This window comes from Platalea leucorodia (genome assembly GCF_965183815.1).
Source record: "Platalea leucorodia genome assembly, chromosome: 2".
In the NCBI taxonomy this organism is placed as follows: Eukaryota; Metazoa; Chordata; class Aves; order Pelecaniformes; family Threskiornithidae; genus Platalea; species Platalea leucorodia.
In genome coordinates this window covers 113,978,263-113,998,696 of record NC_138824.1, presented here as the reverse complement: position 1 = coordinate 113,998,696, position 20,434 = coordinate 113,978,263, and the positions used below count along the sequence as shown (strand labels likewise).

The window sequence follows — 20,434 nt, the reverse complement described above, 5'->3', positions numbered from 1 at the left end:
AAATTTCCTTATTAAGGAGACAAGTGTTGAAACTAAACGGAGGTAAACAGATTGCTGATCTCTATTTTATTATGGTTGATACTTTCATTTCTCTGAGAAATTCAGGACAAAACACTGAAATTGCTTAAACAACTCAAAACTCACTGCAATAATTTTAAGGTTAGTAAAAAGAGATAACAGAGAATGTTGTTTATTTTAAATTGCCTTATTTCAAAATAAAATCAAAGGGGTCCAACACTAATCTGAAATGCTTTATCACAGTGGGATAGCTATAGCCCATTGAAAATCACCTTGGGCAAGTTAACGGCATCTTTGCAACCTAAAACATAGTTTATTGCACGTCTTTGCACTGTCTTTGACTAATACACTTAATTCTCACATTCTTATCACCATAGTGCATTACATGAGAAAACAAGGCCCTATCTTTCTAGCTGTCAATCTTTTATGCGCTGGGTTTTTTTTCTCAAAAGAGTTCTATACACGTAGTTGAATTCTCCCCATGACTCTTTGGCTTTGTGTAACACACTACTATGAATGGTGAGACACATGCAATATAGTCAAGACTTATTTTTATTAAAATTATCCAGCTTCCCTTCAGGCAGGCAGACATTTGGTACCTTAACTACTAAGCCGTCAAATAGGACAGGTCACCAAGGGAATATTGCAGCATTTGTTATAAAGAATGCTTGGTCATTATCTGCTAATTTATTTTAAACAAAATGAGATACAAAGCAGTGCAAAGAGATTTCAGTTCCTGCTTGTGAATGATGAAAGCCATCCAGAGCTCTCCTCAAACAAGCAGCAAACTATCACTTCAACATGTCAGCCTCCTTCAACTCCTCCCTGCCTCCTACCAATCAAGGATTAGGAAACCTGCAGAAAATATAAAACACAGGAGCCACAGAGGGAAAAACAAATCCACTAATGCAGTGACCCACAGCAATATCTAAAGAATAAAACACTTTACCCACTCCTACAGCTTTACCCTGCCAAACTTTTTTTTTCTGTCCTTCCTCCTCTCCTTTGGTTCATTTTTTTCTTCACTTGCCATGAGGATTAATACGGGCAGTTTCAGCTGAAAGATATACCCTCCTCAGGCACGAGGTTACCAAGCAAAAGCAATCTTTTTTCTTCAAGGGTGTACCTGGGGAGTAAACAAGTTGTGTGGATACCAGTGAAGTAAAAGTAAAGGAAATGCACGTCAGAGTATAAAGTAGATAAAGAAAAGAGAAATAAAACCTTTAATTCTTCTGTCGTCAGGCCTTCCAACAAAAGAAAACTAATCCTGACTGAAAATTGTTTGGATCACTCTTCTCACAAATGATGCATCACCTTACACCATAATAAGAACTCCACTGGTCGTAGCAGATATCTGGAGACCTGGTCACAGGCACCTGCTGGGTAAGCTTCTTCAAAAGGGATTACAGCTTGCTTAGTGCTAGTGAGGGAACTACAGCCTTGTGAAAGAAGTCAGGGTGTTGTGGGAGATCCCCACATGGCACTGGCCATTCCAAACAACTTTATCAACTTTGGTAGATCCATATTCATACTTGCTAGCGATGCGTTTCGTGTTTGGTTTTTTTTTTTTTTTTTCTCCCTGCAACTTGAGAATGATTTTGAGATACACCCTTATTGTCCTCCTGGCTAGTTTTTGCTGTCTCTTCCCCTTTCCATGGGAGTCATAAAGAAAGACTGATGCAATGAGCTTTCTTGAAAGCTGTCAAAACAGTTCTGAATCCTTGAGATAAAGTCAAAGCAATTCACAGTAATTCATAGCAAGACAGAGGAAGATCCAATGCAGAAAGGCTATGATATGATTTAGCAATAAAAAATGTGACTTTAATTACACAGCAAAGAGAATTTTGTTATATTGGGTCAAGAATTCAAGCAGTAAGAGCTAGAAAAAATAGTTTGTGATTGCAGCTTAGACGTTTCCCTTTTGGAGGAGCGACTAAATATGCTTTGGGTCCCACCACAAATTTAGACTGAACCTTTGCTGCAAAGAAAGATGGTATGAAGATTTTAAAATTTTGTTCAGGGAAATTGCAAATTTTTGTCTGTTTGATCTGTTTTTTAGTTGGAAGACTCCTGAAAACAAAGGGGAGGAAAATCCTTATTCACTGTAAGTATAATACTAATAGAATACTGTAAGAAATATTTTACTGAATATATTTTCCTTTATACAATATAGAAATGCAGGCTAAGATAAACTCCAGAAAAAGTTCATAAGTCATTAATCATTAAAATTACAAATAGCAAAAATAGAATAATCAGAACTAATAATTATTAACATCAAATTATGGATGTTAGAAATATTAATGGGTTGAGATGAGCAAATTTTTAAGTGTCTGCTTCTCTCTGAGCCTCTGTGCTCATCTTCACATGCGATCAGAGACCTTAGATATGCAATTTCTGAAAGCCCTCTATGAAAGATGTGTAATTTTTACAGAAGCTTTCCCTACCCCTCTCAGACTCAGGACGCTGTTTCCAAATCTCCCCAAAGCATTTATATCTATCTCCATTTGCTTAGAACCAATGATTTGTGCTACCTTCCCAAGGTTTATAACCTCAGTTGGAACAAAACATGGTACTGATCTGTCACCAGGCTACCACCACCAGCTGACATTTTAAGCAATATCACTACATAGTGTATCATTTTCTTTTTTTGAATTGAATGAAAAACAGCAACCTATTCTCAAAAGAAAGGTAAGTTATAGAAGCACCATATGAGAAAGATAGAGACAGGACACCCTTATCTGCATTCAATGTAGCACTTAATGGTGCAGGAAAGATTTCAATTTAGAAAATTACTAAGTCACTTTAATAATTTCTTTATGGTTTGAGTTTTGTGAATAATAAATGATCTAGATGGAAACAGATGATCATTAGCAACTGTTAGACTATAACTTTGTCATCAATCTCAAGTGAAATTATTCTGTTAACCGTTATATTTTCTTCATGAAGACTGCGTATGATGTTCATAGACATGGTAATTTTACATTCTGACCCCTCAAACAAAAAAGCTCAATTGAAGTAAAGTTCAAGAATGTTAGAGGCATAAGCAATAGCAAAGCTTGAAGTCCAGAAAAATTAGAGAGCAAGCTGTGCTACTACAGCAAATCAGTGATAATAAACTCAACAGCACTATTTTAGAAATACATGTCACTTAAAATCAGCTAAAATGCTTCTTTTCCAAAGAGCAACAGCAATATATCTAGTACATCTACTTCAAGAAGTACTTCATTGTAGATGCTCTACTCACATACAAGCATCCAAAATATTAACTTTATGCAATTATTGTGTATGGAGAAAAAACCTCATTATAATTCAAAACTAACACGCAATCTTTTCCTTTTCAGAAATCACATAGGGAATCCAAATCGAGAACTATCACATTAGTCAATTATATATGTACATAGAAAATTAAATATTTTCAAGTGTTGTCTGTTATTAGTCTGTTATTAAAGACATTAGCCAAAACTACAGGTTTTTAGAATAAGTACACCTTCTATTCAAATAGGAATGAGATATACCTGTTAGAGTATGTTGTTAAAGATTGGACCTGGAGAGAGATTTGCTGCATCCACCAGGAGGAAAAATAAAAAAAAAAAGTAAACCCAGGACAAATCCAGATTTAATTCAACTGAAATACTCTGAATTCAATAATTTCAATGAGTACTCCAGTATGGAAAAAAAAAAAAAATTAAAAGCTTCCAACGTTATCTAACAAAATCACTTTATTTTAAAAGCTTTATTTGATCAAAAAGAATATTTTAATGTAAAAATGTAGAAGTGTCAAACAGATTCCCCAAAAGTGTTACTGTGGTTTGGAATGTTATTTTCTTGACTTTCCAAAATAATTTTGAGCTTATCTGAAAAAAAAATTTGTATCTTATTTTTCTAAAGTCACCATAAATGAAGAAATATCAGTTCACACAGCTCAACTATATAGACCCCACTATTCAAGTATTTATCAACAAAAAGCAATTTCAAAGTAGCTGCCTTTCGAGTGTTCAGGGATAATAGCTGGACAATTCATCCATAAAATTAAGCCAACAATTTCACCATGAGTTTCTTGACAGACTTCTCATACCTGAAAATGTCATCTAAACATTATTCTTCTTTATTCCAATAATAAAAGCTATACTACACAATGATTTCTTAATTCATCTGATTGTGCAGCATTCATCTGCATTGTGCTTTAAGGTCTGGGCCACCTCTTTTAGCATAACTGAGAGTCCTCTAGAGAAGTTAACTTTAATATTATGATAATGATTTAATACCTTAATGTCACTTTAGAATGTTAATGTATACGCAAAATCAAAATATTTCAACACAATTTGAAGGGGTATGCTTTGCAGAATAACACGTGAATGAAATTCTCTGTGTGTTTATAATGCTACCTTTAACATAGGGTTATAATGAGTTACTTTCTTAGGCCTGCCAAAGTGAAACCTCACTCCTCCACACCTCAGCTTTTGCAGGAAAACCATCCAGCTGCTGTGGATTTCAAAAGATATGGGAAAAAAAAAAAAAAAAAAAAAATCTCTTCCTGGGTAAGTTACAAAAGATCTCTTCCTGGATAAGTTACTAGACCTCTGGTTGGTTGGTTGGTTGGTTGGTTTTGTTTGTGTGTGCACGCGCGTGTGTGTGTGGGGTGTGTGCATGCATGCATGCATAGTGGGGAAGGAGAAGAGAGAAAGAGAAAAAAAGATATGGTTTGGGGGTAAGGAAGCCTTCTGAGAAGGAGAAAGTCTTCAAGAGCATTCTTTTATTTATTTATTTTTCAGCTGAAAGCTCAGGCTCCTCTGTCTGTGAGTTGTCTTCTGTACTTTTTTATGTTATTTTTACTTTTTGTAAGATGGGAATAGGGGAGACTTTTCACCTCTGTTTTAAGGACTCAAAACACCCTCTTTCTTTTAATTCAAAGACAGATATAAAAAAAACCCCTCAAAACTAAAAGGTATAGGTATTCGTATGCTCAGAATTTTAAATGAAGTCCTAAGCAGTCTTCTGAGCCTCATACCCTTGATTGCTGTAAGGGCAAGGTTATTTTTTTACTAAAAACACTCTCTATTGTAGCTGTACATGCTATTATTGTTCCATTACACCACAGGTCTGCTCAATGCTCTTTTTGCAAAGCCTAAGCTTTGTTCACTCAAAGGGTAGGATTTTCCCATAGGCAAAGAAAGGCTTTTCTCTGAGATGTGTCTGTAAATGAGACATTTCAACTCAGGAACTATAAAGGAGGAAACTTTACAAATTGTCCAGCTACCTCAACATCTAGGGTCTTAACACCAAAATAGAGGGCAACTAGATTACTGATGAGTGTGCTGCTCCACATGGATGCTGCTTCCTTTCCTTCCCACCTCTCCCCTGCCCCTTCAGTGAATTTTTTTATTTTTTTATTTTTGATATATGTTTATGAGGATAAGGTGTCCAAAAACAGTGCACAAGATTTATCAGAGGCCTGTAGTGAAAATATTTACAAACCAGGAGATCTATTGCCTATCCAAGAAGCTCAGTTTTCAAAGAAAACAGAAAAAAATCTCACCTCCTCAGCTTTATTTCAAATTACTGTTCTACTCAGTTTTTACTTTCATAGAGTGAGAGATGTGCATGAGTTACAGAAATAAAGGAAGGAGAGGGGCCCCTATGAGAACATCACAACAGAAATGCAACATAATAAAAATATGATAGTGGGCAAATGAACAGGCAAAGATAAAGGAATCTAGAACAGACAGAGGTAATGAAGTTTGTTTCAGTTCAGATGTGTTTTGGATTCCACAGAGTTTATACTAATTTAAAAAGAAACTTGTATAGAAGTAAAAGTTCACGGTGCTGGAATTATGGGTGGCCACAGAAGGTTAACCTCTATAAATGTATTTAGAGGCAGGAGTTAATAAACTAAGGTGTCTGATGCAAATTTGGCATACTGCTGTTCCAGATATGGAGAACAGTCAATCACAGAGATTTCCTACTAGACCAAAAATGAAGAAAAAGGTGAAAAAGAGACCATAAAAGGAGAGTGGGTACAAGGGACACGAATCCAGGAAATGCAGAGTCTAAGATCATAATTAGTGAGAAATTGAGAGCGAGGTGGAAATACTTGAGAACCTATTGAAGGGAAGCAGCATGAAAATAAAAGTGATTTTAACTGCATACTTACAGCACAAACAGCAGAAGAGGCCAAATAGATTGGAAAATTGGGAAGTGAAGAGATCAAGCAGCAGGCTTAAACAAACAAAAGAGAATACTTTTCCCTCGAAGCACATAATTCAATTCAGAAACTTGTTGCCACAGGTTATTGTGAAAGCTAAGATGATAAATGTTTTGAAATGGGACTGGACAAGCAGTTGGAAGATAAATACATTATAGTCCAAAGGAAAGGTGCAGTGGGACCCTTGGTCTTACACATTGTAGGAGATCTTCTGTTCGAAAGTACATTTCAAAATATTAATGAGTGTGTAACTCGGTCTTTCAGTTGCCTTTATTTGCAAAAAATAGCTTGCCCGAGAAAAAAATACAAAATAATTGAGAGGCTGAAGTCAAGGGAATGTTATGCCACTTTTTACTCTCCAGAGATACTGAGTTACTGGCTCAATCGCTTTCTACTGTATGTATAATTGTGGCAGTAAGAACTGCCTTGACCATCCACAACTGCTGATTCACGTTAATTTCCATATTGCTTTGACAGATAATTGATACACGACACATAATAGCTCTGAATATTTCAATTAATTGAATGCATGTCTTTAGATTGGCAAATCAGGGGTTTTCACCAAGGTACTTCATGTCAAATAGGTCTGCAAATTATGAAATGTTGCTGTTTCCATTAAGAAGATTTCCCAACCATGTGGACTCTGTCACCCACTCAATGTGGTGTTGAACTAAGTCTTCAGCAATAACATCCAGAGGTTATGAACTACTGCTACATACATAACAGCTGTGTCTTCAGTTTGATTATGATGGACCACCTTCTTTCTCAACTCCAGCTAAATCAATGAAGTTATTACCTAAGCTTTGCAAGTAGAATCTATGTTTTGGGGTTGAGCATCATGAGTTTGACAGCTAGCTCTGCTTACTGATGATTAATGACTAGTATTTGGACAAAGGTAAACAAAAATTCTTAATAAATTGGAAGAGAGTGAAAATTGCCTGGGGCCCATTACCAAAGAAAGGGTGTAATATATCTAGCCAGAATGTGCACTTCTAAAGCACTAAGCTCGCCAATTAGAATACAGAAATGACAACAGCTACAGGCATTAAAGCTTGTGCCTTTGTTACTGCATGAGACAAATGTTTGAGCAGACTACATATCTTGCCTTTGTACTGCTGCCTATAAACTCTGACTTTGTGCCCACCTTCCTGCTTCATGAAGTGTTTTCTTGACATTTATTATTATTAATAAAAGTTAAGAAAAATGAAAGTACCAGCCATATTGATTCAGCAAAGCAGCATGAGCCTATTTAATAGCCCATGCCTTTTACCTGATTCAAATATATTCAATTTCTCTGAAGTCTGATTTCTTTAATTATACTACAAATCTAAAAAGACTTTTTATGCTATCAGATACTAATTATATTAGACAGATTGCCATTCATCTGCTTATAGGAATATTTATTTCCACTGCTATCACTTAACATCAAACCAGTATTACCTCATCATCATTTACAGTGGAAAAAATACTACTTTTCTGTATAATTTTGTGTCTAGGTTGGTCCAGTTAAAGGCATGAGACACTCTTTGCTTGGTTTGTATCATTAATATGTATAAATGCTTTGCTTACCCTTAATCTCTAATTATGATAAACTATACCTTCCATTTTTAGGCAAGCTTCTCTCTATGCTAAAGCTGTCTAAATCTCCTCTGAGTTAGGAAGATAGATAACTTCAGAAATTGAGAAAATTAGTAGATTGAGTCCCATGGAGAGGGGAATTTCATAGAGGAAAAAAGGAATAGAAGCCAGATGAAACTTTTACAACCTTAATATACAGAAAGACAGAAAATCTGTTGAAGTAGAAGTGAAAAAAGGAAAAAATGTAGAGGAAATCATAGTATGGATAAGAAAAGCAAAGCTGTGAATCAGGTTACACTTCCCTGCCTCTGCAGATGATACCTTCCATTGATGTCCTCTGCCTTCTCACACAAGCTCGCCTGCAAAAACTGAATCACCCATAGCATCTCTCTAAACTTGGGCATGTGATTATCATTATTTCTCTCCACTACTGCAACTCCTCTGGGCTTGAGAGTTTCTTAGAAAAACTATTAGTTGTTTAATAACTGTGGAGCTGGACTTCCAGAGGCTCCATTAAGGCGGTGGCTACTAGCACGCAGGGCACTTATGCCGTACTCCTTACAGATCTGGTAGGTCACTGTTCCTAGACCTTACTTCCTTGACCTGCAATTTAAAAGAATCTCTTGTGAAGAGATTCTCTCCTCATGCAGATTCCTTCCCTCTTCTCTCCCACATCTTTGTGAACGTACCTCCCCTGATGTTAAATCTGGCAGGTACTTGTATTAAAAACCCAACATTCAAGGTAAGAAGGCATACTTATATGATAAATCAGCTCTAACAAAGGAGTAGGAAAAAAAAATTACATCAATGCATTAGGCACAGGGGAAGGGATGAGAAATCAAAGGATGCGTCCAGATATATTTAAGAAGATACAGAAAAAAAATACATCCTCTATTAAATGGAAGAATGCACCTCAGAAAATGATAAAAAGTAGGTTTGCTAGCCCCCAGAGAAGGAGAGAGAAAGAAAGAGAGAGAGAGAGTATTGTATAATTTTAGGAGGATTATGTTTCACTAGAGACATTCGTGAATGTAATCAGCTAAAGAAGGGGTAAGACACTGCTTAAATTGATCTATACAACTGATTGTGCTACACTTGATAAAATAATTGTGTCAGTCTCTTCTGTACTTAAAATAAACTTAACAACTCTGAAATGCAGTAAGTTGTTAAGCACTAAACATCATCACATATTCTGTCACACTACTCTCATTGTTTCAGAAACCTCGGAAGCACCTGACATTTACCTTCTCTAGTTCTAACACTGGAATTGCAGAAATGCAATTAGGAAAACTCTGGTACTCATAACAGAAAAGGTCAGCAATGTGCAAGCTAAACCTGATAACATGCCTAATGTGCTGCCAAACATAACAAAATGCCTTCCTGATAATGAATGATTTTACAGACTGCCATAAAGTTGTTGCAAGATAATCAGATCAACGGGGGCATGCCACTATGTGAAAGACACATAGGAGATCGTGAAATATTCTTTGATAGAGTATATTGCAAAGTCACCACTGATGGAAAAATCTGCCGTTATAAAAGGCCATATTTTCAGACATAGTCACATAAATGAATTGGGCAGAAAACACGAACGACAGAAGTTTCAACATTTGGTAAGCACAGAAGCCATTACCTCATCAAAAGCAGCACGCTTTGTGCCTGCAGCCAACAACCAATACAACACCACCTCCAGGATGTAAAAGACACGTTTTCTTTTTCTTTTCTTGTAGTAATCAATGTAAGTAGAGGTTAGAGGGTTTAGTTTTTCTATTTGTCTTTAATACAGAAATACTCACGCAACAGTACAGGCTCTGCGTTCCTCATGCAAAGACCTCCTCCTTACTTGTGCCACTAATCCTACATAAACTAATAGTGAACTTTAAGAAAAATGAAAAGTAATCTAAAGGGTTCTTTTGATAAATGACATTTCATCAACAGTGCCAAAAAATAGCTCATTACAGAAAGCTGAAAGTAGCGCTTATTAGAAGTTTTCTGCCAAATACCTAAAGGCAGGTTAAACCTTTAGTGAAAAATGTTTTTAAGACCTTATAAACACCAAAGAAACATATATTTGTTATATCTGAATTCATCATGAGCAAATAAAATTTATATAGTTCGCATGTCTGTTTACAGACTGTAATTTGTATTAGATAGTTGCATTTTATTTTGTCATAGTTAGAAGAAGTTGCATTTTCTTAAAAACTAGAGGGAAAAAAAGTACCGTCATGAACTACAGTGGAGCTTCTGCCTCTATATTCACTTAGGTTAAAATTCAAATTACAGAACTTACAATCTTCCAGGAATTATCACATACATATCTGTGATAAGAGAACATTATGTTTTGAGACTTCTAGATCCATATTGCAAAGCTGTGTTAAAAGCAAATGCTAACTTTGCATTACAGTTTCTCCTGTACCTGAGTTATATCAATCTATTTCATGATCAATGTAAAAGCCAGCTATTCTTTTCATGTGACACATATTGTTGCCTAATTAATTAAGGAAAGCAAATCAACTGTAATTTAATGTGAATCTTACTATTTTTTGATTTTATTAGAAGTATCATGAATTTAGGACATGACATATTTTTGAGGATTGACTATAACGATAGGCCAGATGATGATCAGCTAAGTTGTATAAGCTGAATTTCCTCAGTAGCAGGCTATAAATTGTGTGAAGAAAAGTATCTGATGTCCTGTCTTTGGTGGTCTATAAAAAACTAAACAAAAAACCTCAAGCATCCGTCTGTCTGGTATTTCCGTATTTCCCTTCACATATCCTTTTGTAACCAGCTTTATCTGAACAGCTCATGCCTGAGGCAAGTTTTTATAAAACCGTACCTACATACTGCAAAACATTTTTACAGGTGCTTACTTTGCAAAAAGCTCACAACATAAGTGAATATATTTTGTTTAAACTGCATGAAGAGAGGCATGCCAATAAAAGGAAGTAAACACACTCCCCACAACTAAATGATAGCACCAATAAAAGTGCAATTATACTTCTGGCTTTTTCTTGCTATTCCTTTGGTAATGATCATAAGCAACTGATTGTATTTTCTTGCAATGCTACATATGTATAACATGCACCAAAAAACTAACGAGAACACACTCACCATGTACTATCAGGACATATTCTGTGCTGTTTCGGCCAATAGGATTTTTTGCTTCACATCGGTATGTGCCATTGTCTGTTTTGTTTAGGAAACTGATGCTTAGGACCCTGCCATTAACAACCATTCTCTCTGGATCTGGTAGTTCTCCACCGTCCTTTGTCCACAGTACTGGTTCTGGCCTGTTGGATTCAAAGCAATGCATTTAATCAGACACATGAAGCATGTATATGCAACATATACATCAGCAACAGTAGCGTCAGAAACTTATGAATAGTAACCTGCCATCAAAGAATATTCAATGATCATTTGAATTACTGGATATAATGAACTGCCACTATTACAACCTCATCATCCCGGATGGGAACTACTAAGTAAAGTAAAAGAACAAGCAGAGAAAAGAAGAGAAACAAAAAAGAAAACAGAATGGTACTGGAACAGGCCAAGATCTTTCCTAAATTAAAAGATAGTTCTTGTGAGGTTTCAAGGCCCACAGTCCGGCAAGAGGCTTGGCAAGCTAAGTGAAAACAGCTTTCCATTTGTGTGATGAGCAATATGGTCCTGTGTGGCTGACAGGCATCAGAAATCATGCAGGCAGGCTGAGGTAGACTTAAGTGGTTTGTAAATGGATTCTAAAATTATTTAGGCCATTCACATTCACAAGTGCACTTGCATGCGCTGGATGTTTTTCCTGAACCAGGCATATCAGTCTCAAAGTAGCACATCTTACACACAATGTAAATTTGTTTCTGTTCCTGCATTGTATCACAGCGCATCCCTTTTCCCACCCTTTCTGCATCCTTCCCTCAAATAATTGCTTGTTACGCATGTTATCATAAGCAATATAAGATTTGACTTAAAATCCTGGATTTCTTTCTTTTGTGAAACCTTCCTCTTGTGCCTCATGAACTCGCATAAAACAGGCCAAAGGCAAAGCACTGACAGCAATAACCCCCTAGGCCAGTCAAGATCACCGTAGAGAAGGGACGGTCTTGCAGATTCACATATACCCTCCCACTGGCAAGTGATACCTAACTCTTTTCTAAAGATTCTCAAGAAGCTCCACAGTTTATGCCATTTGCCTAACAGACAGCAGGATGTATTTATTACTGGTATGCAGTCTTTACTTACGTGTAACAAGATCTACTTTCAAATTTACATGAGGGAAATCGCCAGAAAGATAGGTCCATGACTGGGAATGAAAAGCTGGCTTACTGAATCCTATCTCACAAACAGACAGAGCATCTCAGGTCCTTAGATACTAGTCACTAAAGCAAGATATATACAGCCTGGGGATTCACTGCTACATTACTTGTATCTGGTAGCTTTGTACACTATAACTCAAATATCAATCCCTTTCTTTTGGGTACGCTACTTAAGTAATTTCAGTCAGAAGTTCTAGATTTGCACATTTATTTGGTAGGAGAATGCTACATTATATTTTCCTATTGAAGTATGCAGTTGTATGACTAAGTAATAAAACAAAATATAAAACGTTGTTATAAAATCAGCAGATGCCAAATTAGTTGCTAGTCTTACTCAAGAAATACTTAATTTCATTAATTTAAGCAGGTGTTTAAAGCCTATTAAATATAATAAATGTTAAGAATAAGAATTAAACCTAAATACCTAAGGAGAGACTTTTTGCCAAAATGTGGCCTCATGCACAGAAAAATAGTCCTAATGACTGCAATGACATGATTTTCTTTTAAGTAAGGCAAGACATATAAGCAAAGTGAATTTTTCTGAAATGCATTTACTGCTATATAATTTATACTACTTTTTAAAGTAAAAATACTGTAACTTCTGTTTCTCTTGAAAGGTAACAGAGATTTATACACATCTTAGTAATATGTGGATGACACGTCATTAAATCATTATTGAACTTGTTACCCAGACTGGCTATTCTCTGAGGTTACGATTTTTTTAGAAAATTGTATTCTCAGGGAATAAAACAAGATTCACATAATTTTAAACTAAGGATTAAGAACTGTCAGTATAATGGGACTTATTTATGCCGTAACATAAATACGTCTTAATATTCTTCCTAACTGCACTTTGAGGAACTGGTATCTAAGTACACATGACACACAATATACACACTTCCCTTCTGCTTAACGCGAGGAGGGAATCTAAGTGTCCACGCTGTTGCAGAAACATTGCCCTACAGAGTTCACAACATTAAGGTGCAATTTGCTTTGATATGTTAAGGTGGATTTGTTCAATTTTCTAGCAAACTCCTCATTGTTCCCCATTTACCAGTTTACTGTGAATCTGTAATCCCAGGAGTGGAAACTTTGAAACACTTCTGCTACAATGTGCACCATTACCTTCATAAATGGCATGTTAAAGCAACTTCTGTGCAGTGGTAATTTATGGAACTTACGTTTTAAATTGAAATTAGATGGCATATCCTAGGGGAAAACCCATAGGATAACAAGTAAGTGTGAAATGGAGCCTTAGATATAAATTATTCAGGGAGCTTTGTCACATTGTAATATCCCAACTCCAGTCTTACATAGAGCGCTTAGCTATGGTTGCAAAATGATGGTGGCAGAAAAATCACGGCTTAGAGAGAGGCAGATCTACATACTCCGGGTGCCGGGGAAGCTGCTAATTAACAGTTAATATTAAGCCATCCTGTACTGGTTTAGTGGCAGCAGCAGAGCGATTCCTGGGCAGCCAGCCCACAGTCAACACATCATGGTGGCCATGCACAGCTCTCACTCCACCTCACCGCTCTCGGGAAGGATGGTGCCTAAAGCAGCAATTCTGTCACAGCCACAAAATTAAATTTTGCCTGCACTGCTGGGAAGCTTTGAGACACTCTGATCTTAACAATTCATTAGTTAGGCAGACGTGAGCTAAGAACATGAGACGTGCTCATGCACCCAGGCCAGCATGATGCTGTGGTCAGTGACACGGGGAGCGGCTGTTTAAGGAAAGCATGTAAGTGTGGCCATTTTCTGTGGTCCATTCCCCCTGTACTCTGCCAGCATCCACGATCATTCTGTTGGGGATGTCGGAGGGCACATCTCTTGTTCTCTTTTGTATCTACTTAGTATTTAGATTTGTTGCCTATGAATATCTCTAATATCTTTTTGAATCTGCTTATGCTGTCTGTCAACCCAGCATCCTGCGGCAATGAATTCTGGAAGTTCCCTACCTGCTGTGCAAAAACGTATTTACTTTTATCTGTCTTACACTGATCTCCTAGCAGTGGCAATGAATATTGCAGGATATGGTAAGTAATGCTTCTGCATATTATAACCTTGTTATAAGTTACGATAGCCTTGTACTTAGTAGGCCTCTCTCTCTCCCTCCTTCTTTGTTGTTTGAATTTGATACCTTCTGAGATTATTGGCAGGGGGAAAAAATTTACAAGATAAAAGGGTAAAGGAACCATAAATTTAGAGCATATTGGCTATTCCTTGATAATTGCTTTAGTACCTTCATTGTCCAAAGCACAAATGCAGCTGAAACACTGATGGGGAAGATTTCCTTCTGTGACACAAGGCACAGAGAAGTGTGAATTCCCCATAGTTTATCCTATTGAAACATGTTCATGGATGCAGATCTAGACAGATGTTCTTTCTCTTACCCAGCATTTTGAAAGGGTTCTGCCTCAACTGGGGGATATTTAGGTTTGACATTCTAAAACAGCCGGCAAATATGTACACTCCTGATGTTCCACATTTTTCTCCACTGCGTACATCTCCAGCACTGCAGAATTTCAGCTTTTCTTCACATTCTAAAGAGTTGCCATAACGCTATCTATTACTGTATGGACTGGAACAAATAGGGTACCCCTGTGCCTTGCATTTATGCTTACTTCAAGTTGAATCACACATACCAGTTTTTCTCAGACAATCCTGAAAACATCTTTCTTGGAGCACAATAGCTATAAATTCGGAATGAGCACTGTGGCCACTAATCCAATTGCACGTTACTAGCTTCACACATTTCATGGCATAAACAAGCTCACTGATCTGCTCTGTCCTAACAGGAGCATGCAGCTGCTAGTACCAATGCAGTCACCCAAAGAACAAGTCTGTCCTCCCTTCTTCTTCCCATCTTGTGTGAGAGGTGCTTTTCTATATTCCTGGTTTAATCCCTCCCATGTGGATGCAGTTAAGTGGAAATGAGCTGTGCTACCACTGAGACCCTTCATTGGGTTGAGGGAGGTAGCAGAGCTGAAGCACCAAGATGCTGTTTTCTTCCCCAAAACACAGCTCTGTTTCTGGCTTACCTATTCTAATTTGCTCCCAGTGTGAAAACCTTTCAAAACAAAAACAAACAAATTAAGCATGCTGTACTGAATAAATTCTTTCAAAGACACAGCTCAACTGTGACAGCCCATGCTATTTCTTTGGCTAGTATGTATTTCTTTTACTGATTTGGCTTTGCACGCAGCTGCCCACAGTAGCAATATCAGGATTGCGTTAAACTGAAAGAAGCCAGAGATACCATTCACAAGCATACTAAACATCCTTAACTACGACCAGTGACTTCTCTGCCAGCCCCCCAAAAGAAATGTGAACTCTATACTGTCTCTAAAGAACTGCTAAATGGGCTTAGATTTTGGTATAATTTATGTTTAATCCTAATAGAAAGGCCGAGAAGCTTTCAGTAACTGACTTGCAAAAGGAAACGTTTTTTTTGGTATAAATAAATAATTTTGTTAACTGTCTTCATGTTAGCCTCAAAACTTGACATAAAAAGCGACAGAATTTGGTATTCTTTCCCAAACTGAAATGGGACTGCAATGAGGATATCAAAAAAATGGTATCATGTTCCGGGATGATTTATGTTTTATACTGTGGAACAGGAGTTTTCTTGCAAAAGGCAAAATTATTTTCTAATGCTGAGGCTAAGAAACTTTTTCTTCCAAAATAAGTCAGCAAGAAAGCTAAGGGCAAACTGGAATGTGTTGGGAAAAAAAAAATGTTTTAAAAACCACAGTCAGATTTGATTAGAAAAGAACACTTTGGCACAGACTTACCTTTTCAACAACTGTTTATGTAACATTAAAGTCAACAGTTAATATTTAAGTCTACATTAATATTTTTTATAATCTAGGCTTTTAAAAGTTACACAGTAGTATTTTAAAACAAATTCGTTCATTTTCCATCCCTTTCTCCATCCTTAACCAAAGGACTGTGATGTTTCAGTGCTTTCCTTTAATCCTCCTTTCTAGCGATATCTTTATATCTAACCATTATATTTATCTTAACTTAGCCTTCATTTAAAAATGATACATAGATCTATTGTATCACCTCTTCTTTCTGAACAAAGTGAATTTAAGCAATGCAATCCATTCTCACTTGAAAGTTCTTGGCTCTATTCATTTTCGTTGTCCTTTTCTGATTTTTGTGTACAGAAAGGTCATGTGCAAAGTGTTCTTCACTGAGACCTTAGTAAACAACACTCAGATACTTACTGCCTCATAATACTAGCACAGGATAACCTTTTAATTTCCTTAAGATCACACTGAAAAAAACCCCAGAACAACAACAATAACAAAACAGTGCCGGCTTTTTACATACTGAGTCTCACTGAGGATATTATCATCCATCTGGGTATCTAAGCATCCTGTCAAAATTTTGTAGCCAATGTAGATAAAAATAAGAAAGATGGAAGAAGGATTTGTGGAACACTAACAAGACAAGTAAATTCATTATTTTGAGTATGGCCCTCTTGAACATTGCTTTTTATTTCTCCAAACAGGGGAACACTTGTACTCTCTGAAGTCCATAAAAACATAATCTATTGGAAATGCTCAAATGAGTAATGTAAAAGGTTATCACCACATTTATCAGAGCATTTTTTGTTGAAATCTTGGTGCAATGTTAAAAGTCATCTAAGGGAATGATTGCTTCATTAATTTGAAACTTACAGAGTTTCTCTGTATCGAGAATCTGGATTTTTAGCGTTGTCAGTTAATCATTCAGTTGAAAGTTTAAATCCTGAGGGAATGTCTTATTTATATAAAGTCTCAGTCTGATGAGTCATATTGGGATGAACTGGTTTGGGAGCATTTAATCTATCAAAGCCATGAATATCCACAGTCGCTAGCCTTTCCTAAAATGCTTGGATAGATGATTTTTATTTTATGAGATAAGAACTCTGTGATTTCGTAGTTCTGCAAAGCTTGAGTAACCATCACAGAGTATTTTTCTCCCCAAAAGAATTAGTCAAGAATATCCTAAGTACCTTTTATGAAGTTCTCTTTTTTTAAGAAGGAAGCTTTGAACATCTGAATTGACTATTATATTTGTCTATACTTTTCTCTTTTAAGCACCTCAACAGACATAATGTAGCCTAAGAATATTTCTGATGCCCTATGCCAAGGTTTTTAAAATGGTTAAGAATTAAATTACCAACATACGCTAAAAATGAGGTGGCAACAAATTACAGATTTCTACTTTTTACATCATAAAAATTTGTCAGGAATTCACAGCTATAAAGACAACAGAACAACAAGAAATGTTGACGACACTTGCAGTGTATTACATCTTTGAAAAAGTTGCTTAAATGATAAAGAGGTGACAGGAATCTCAAACAGTGTTAGTATTTGCCATTTACAGAAAAAAAAAGAGAACGCCAAAAAATAATAATAATAAAAAAGATAGAAAAGGGAAGAAAAAAACCCAAACCAAAACAAACAAAAAGCCCCCAACTCTTCATCCCTTATCTTCTGTCCTGGACACAGATAAAGCCTTTCTTTTGTCCATCACAAATGCACCTGGGTGACAGGCCTCCCCGCCTGTAGCGTGCTTTGGATAAATCAGGCAGTCCTCTCACCTTCAGATTGGCTCACTGAATTACAGATGCTACCATGTTGATATGATAGACTAAATTTCCAGCCACAAGTCCTTATCCCTCAGCATCCTGTGATACAACTGATTAAAGTGACTCAAGAAGAGTCTTTCCAAAGCAAAGGTATTTATTCTTTTACCCAAAGATACAAAGTATATATCGCTAAGAGGTAAACGAGTAATTTTTCATATTCATATTTCCTCCTATCTACACTCTAATCTTTCCTTGCAACCATTTTTAAGATTCCTTTTAGGTCAGTCAGTACCTACCTTTGCCTGTAAGAACGTGACTGTTCTCTTTCTGCCATAATTATCTTTCCTTCTGTATCTCCCTCTCATCAGGCTGATAACCCACTCCCCTTTATCCTTTAGTATCTTTAGAGTCTAGGACTCCCTTTGACCTAAGGCTTTCAGCCCTTAACACAGCTGTGTAACGCTGCTGGTCTCTGTCTGGATAGCTTTTTCCCAGTTACACCACTAACCCATTGCAACATTAACTTCTTTGAAACTATTTACCTGTAGTTTTTCCCTTTGCCTTTTGTGCGTTTCTTGTGCCCCCCTCCCCCTTAACTGTTTCCTTTATGTTAGTTATTATCAAGAAGCCAAGGCAATGTCAAACAAATATCCTGAAAAGTGCATAATCCATATATATATGTACGTATATATGAAGTTTCTTACCTAATTCCAGTATTATTCACAATCTTATCAATTACTCACAATCCGAGGAGACCTCATAGCAGCCTTCCAGTACCTGAAGGGGGCCTACAAGAAAGCTGGAGAGGGACTTTTTACAAAGGAGCATAGTGATAGGACAAGGGGTAATGGCTACAAACTGAAAGAGGGTAGGTTTAGATTAAATATAAGGAAGTTCTTCACTATGAGGGTGGTGAGGCACTGGAACAGGTTGCCCCAAGAAGTTGTGGCTGCCCCATCCCTGGAAGTGTTCAAGGCCAGGTTGGATAGGTCTTTGAGCAACCTGGTCTAGTGAAAGGTGTCCCTGCCCATGGCAGGGGAGTTGGAACTCTAGATGATCTTTAAGGTCCCTTCCAACCCAAACCATTCTATGGTTCTATGATTCTATAATCTTCCCAAAGAAGTACAAAAAACCTGCTGTGAATAACATTTTGGAGAATGGCTTTCTCATAGTCATGAGACAGATCAACAAGAGAACTTATGTGAAATCAGAAGATACCTTATCAGTGAATTGCATCAGAAATACCCTTTGTATTCTACTATTGTAAACAGCAGGGAGGCTAGAGATGGACAAAAAGATTGTCTCAAAAAAAAACCAAAAAACAACTTTGTGAGGAGATGCCATAGGGATGTAGTCCAGAATTTGATTTAAATAAACTCAAAATCCATTGCCACAAGAAGGCAGATGTAAGGGAGTGCCCTAAGCTTGTTCATGAAGTACCATCCTTCCTAAGGTAATTTTAACGTGGGAGGAAAAAGAGGACACCAAATTGGTGTGCTCACTGCTGTGGGTGATCCACTGTCTTCCCATGATCCACATTAGAAGTGAAAAAAATGGTCCAGAGAATTATAATTCTTTATCAATAGTCACTGTGTGTGTGTTGGAGAAGCAGTGTTTTGTCAGGGTTGTTTTGGTTGTGCTAGCACTGCCAGCCCTTCAGCTTTGAAGGAAATGCAAAACCAGAGAGCTCACAAATGTGCAATGTGGCCGATAGGTCAATGTCAGAAAAAGCTTCGTCGTGATATTGTGCAATACATCAAAACTGAGGTCAAGTCAGCAGATTTTCTCAATAGTGGAATACATAGGAACCCATCACTGTAGTACGTGATAACACAGTTACTTATTTAAGTGATTTCTTATGCCCCCAATACCAGAGCATGCAAACGGCCAACTCAGAATAAATGCAGTGAGACATGAAATCAAACTGTGCACAGTTGGTTGCTAACACCATTTATCGCCCCAAGTACCTCTAACTACTCAGAGTCAGGAAAATAGTTACCTAAAAATGCATCTTCTTAAAAACTGTTCTTGTTATAAAGATTTCTAAAAAAATACTATAATCATTCAGGTTACATATTTTATTTTGCTAGTTTCAGCAGTGCTGCTCCTAATGTTATTAACTTCTTTTAAGGCTTTTATCTAAGCATCTTATCTGCTCTCCTCTATCAGAAGGAATCTCCTTTTTGTCTTAGAGTTATTAAACTAATCTTGCAGTGAAATTACCATTGCATGCCATAAAAATAACATGCTAACCTCTTACAAATGTCACCTGTCTATAAAGAATGCAGACAAACTGTTTTGCCTTACGTTTTTAAATAAGTCCTGAAGGAGACTTCTGTTAAAAGTTCCCCTATGTGGTCATAGAAAAAATAAAAGTAATTCTAAGCAAGACTGTCCTCTTCATCTGGAAGAGAAATACGGTTTATTTTGTATTTCTTAATTTTATTGATCATTTCCCCTCCGCTCGGCTTCCCTCCTCTCCTATTAGAAGCTACTCAGTATGAGGTTAGGCTTGACTGCCAAATGAGCAAGAGAGAAGACAGTTCTGGCTGCACAGTTCCTACTTGCCTTACAGCCCCCTACTTAGGCCAACACCATTAGCACAGGTACCAGCAAACCCTGATCTACCTTTCCATTGTGACAGACAGCTAAATCTTGTTCTAATAATAGAAGGTTTGCAGAGATGCTCAGAAAGTCAGCTTTTCTAATTGATATTAATAACTTCAAGTCCAT

General features: G+C 36.8%; 1 protein-coding gene across 2 annotated transcripts in view; it reads right to left on the bottom strand.

Moving 5' to 3' along the window:
• The window catches only part of CADM2 (cell adhesion molecule 2), a gene marked incomplete at both ends in the record, with an annotated part of 665,566 nt that overhangs the window by 52,370 nt on the left and 592,762 nt on the right, over window positions 1-20,434 (bottom strand). For both annotated transcript variants that reach the window (XM_082337960.1, XM_082337961.1), the window contains one exon: window positions 10,913-11,091. In XM_082337960.1, coding sequence (XP_082194086.1) covers window positions 10,913-11,091 — 179 coding nt within the window. The remainder of the gene's footprint in view (window positions 1-10,912; window positions 11,092-20,434) is intronic.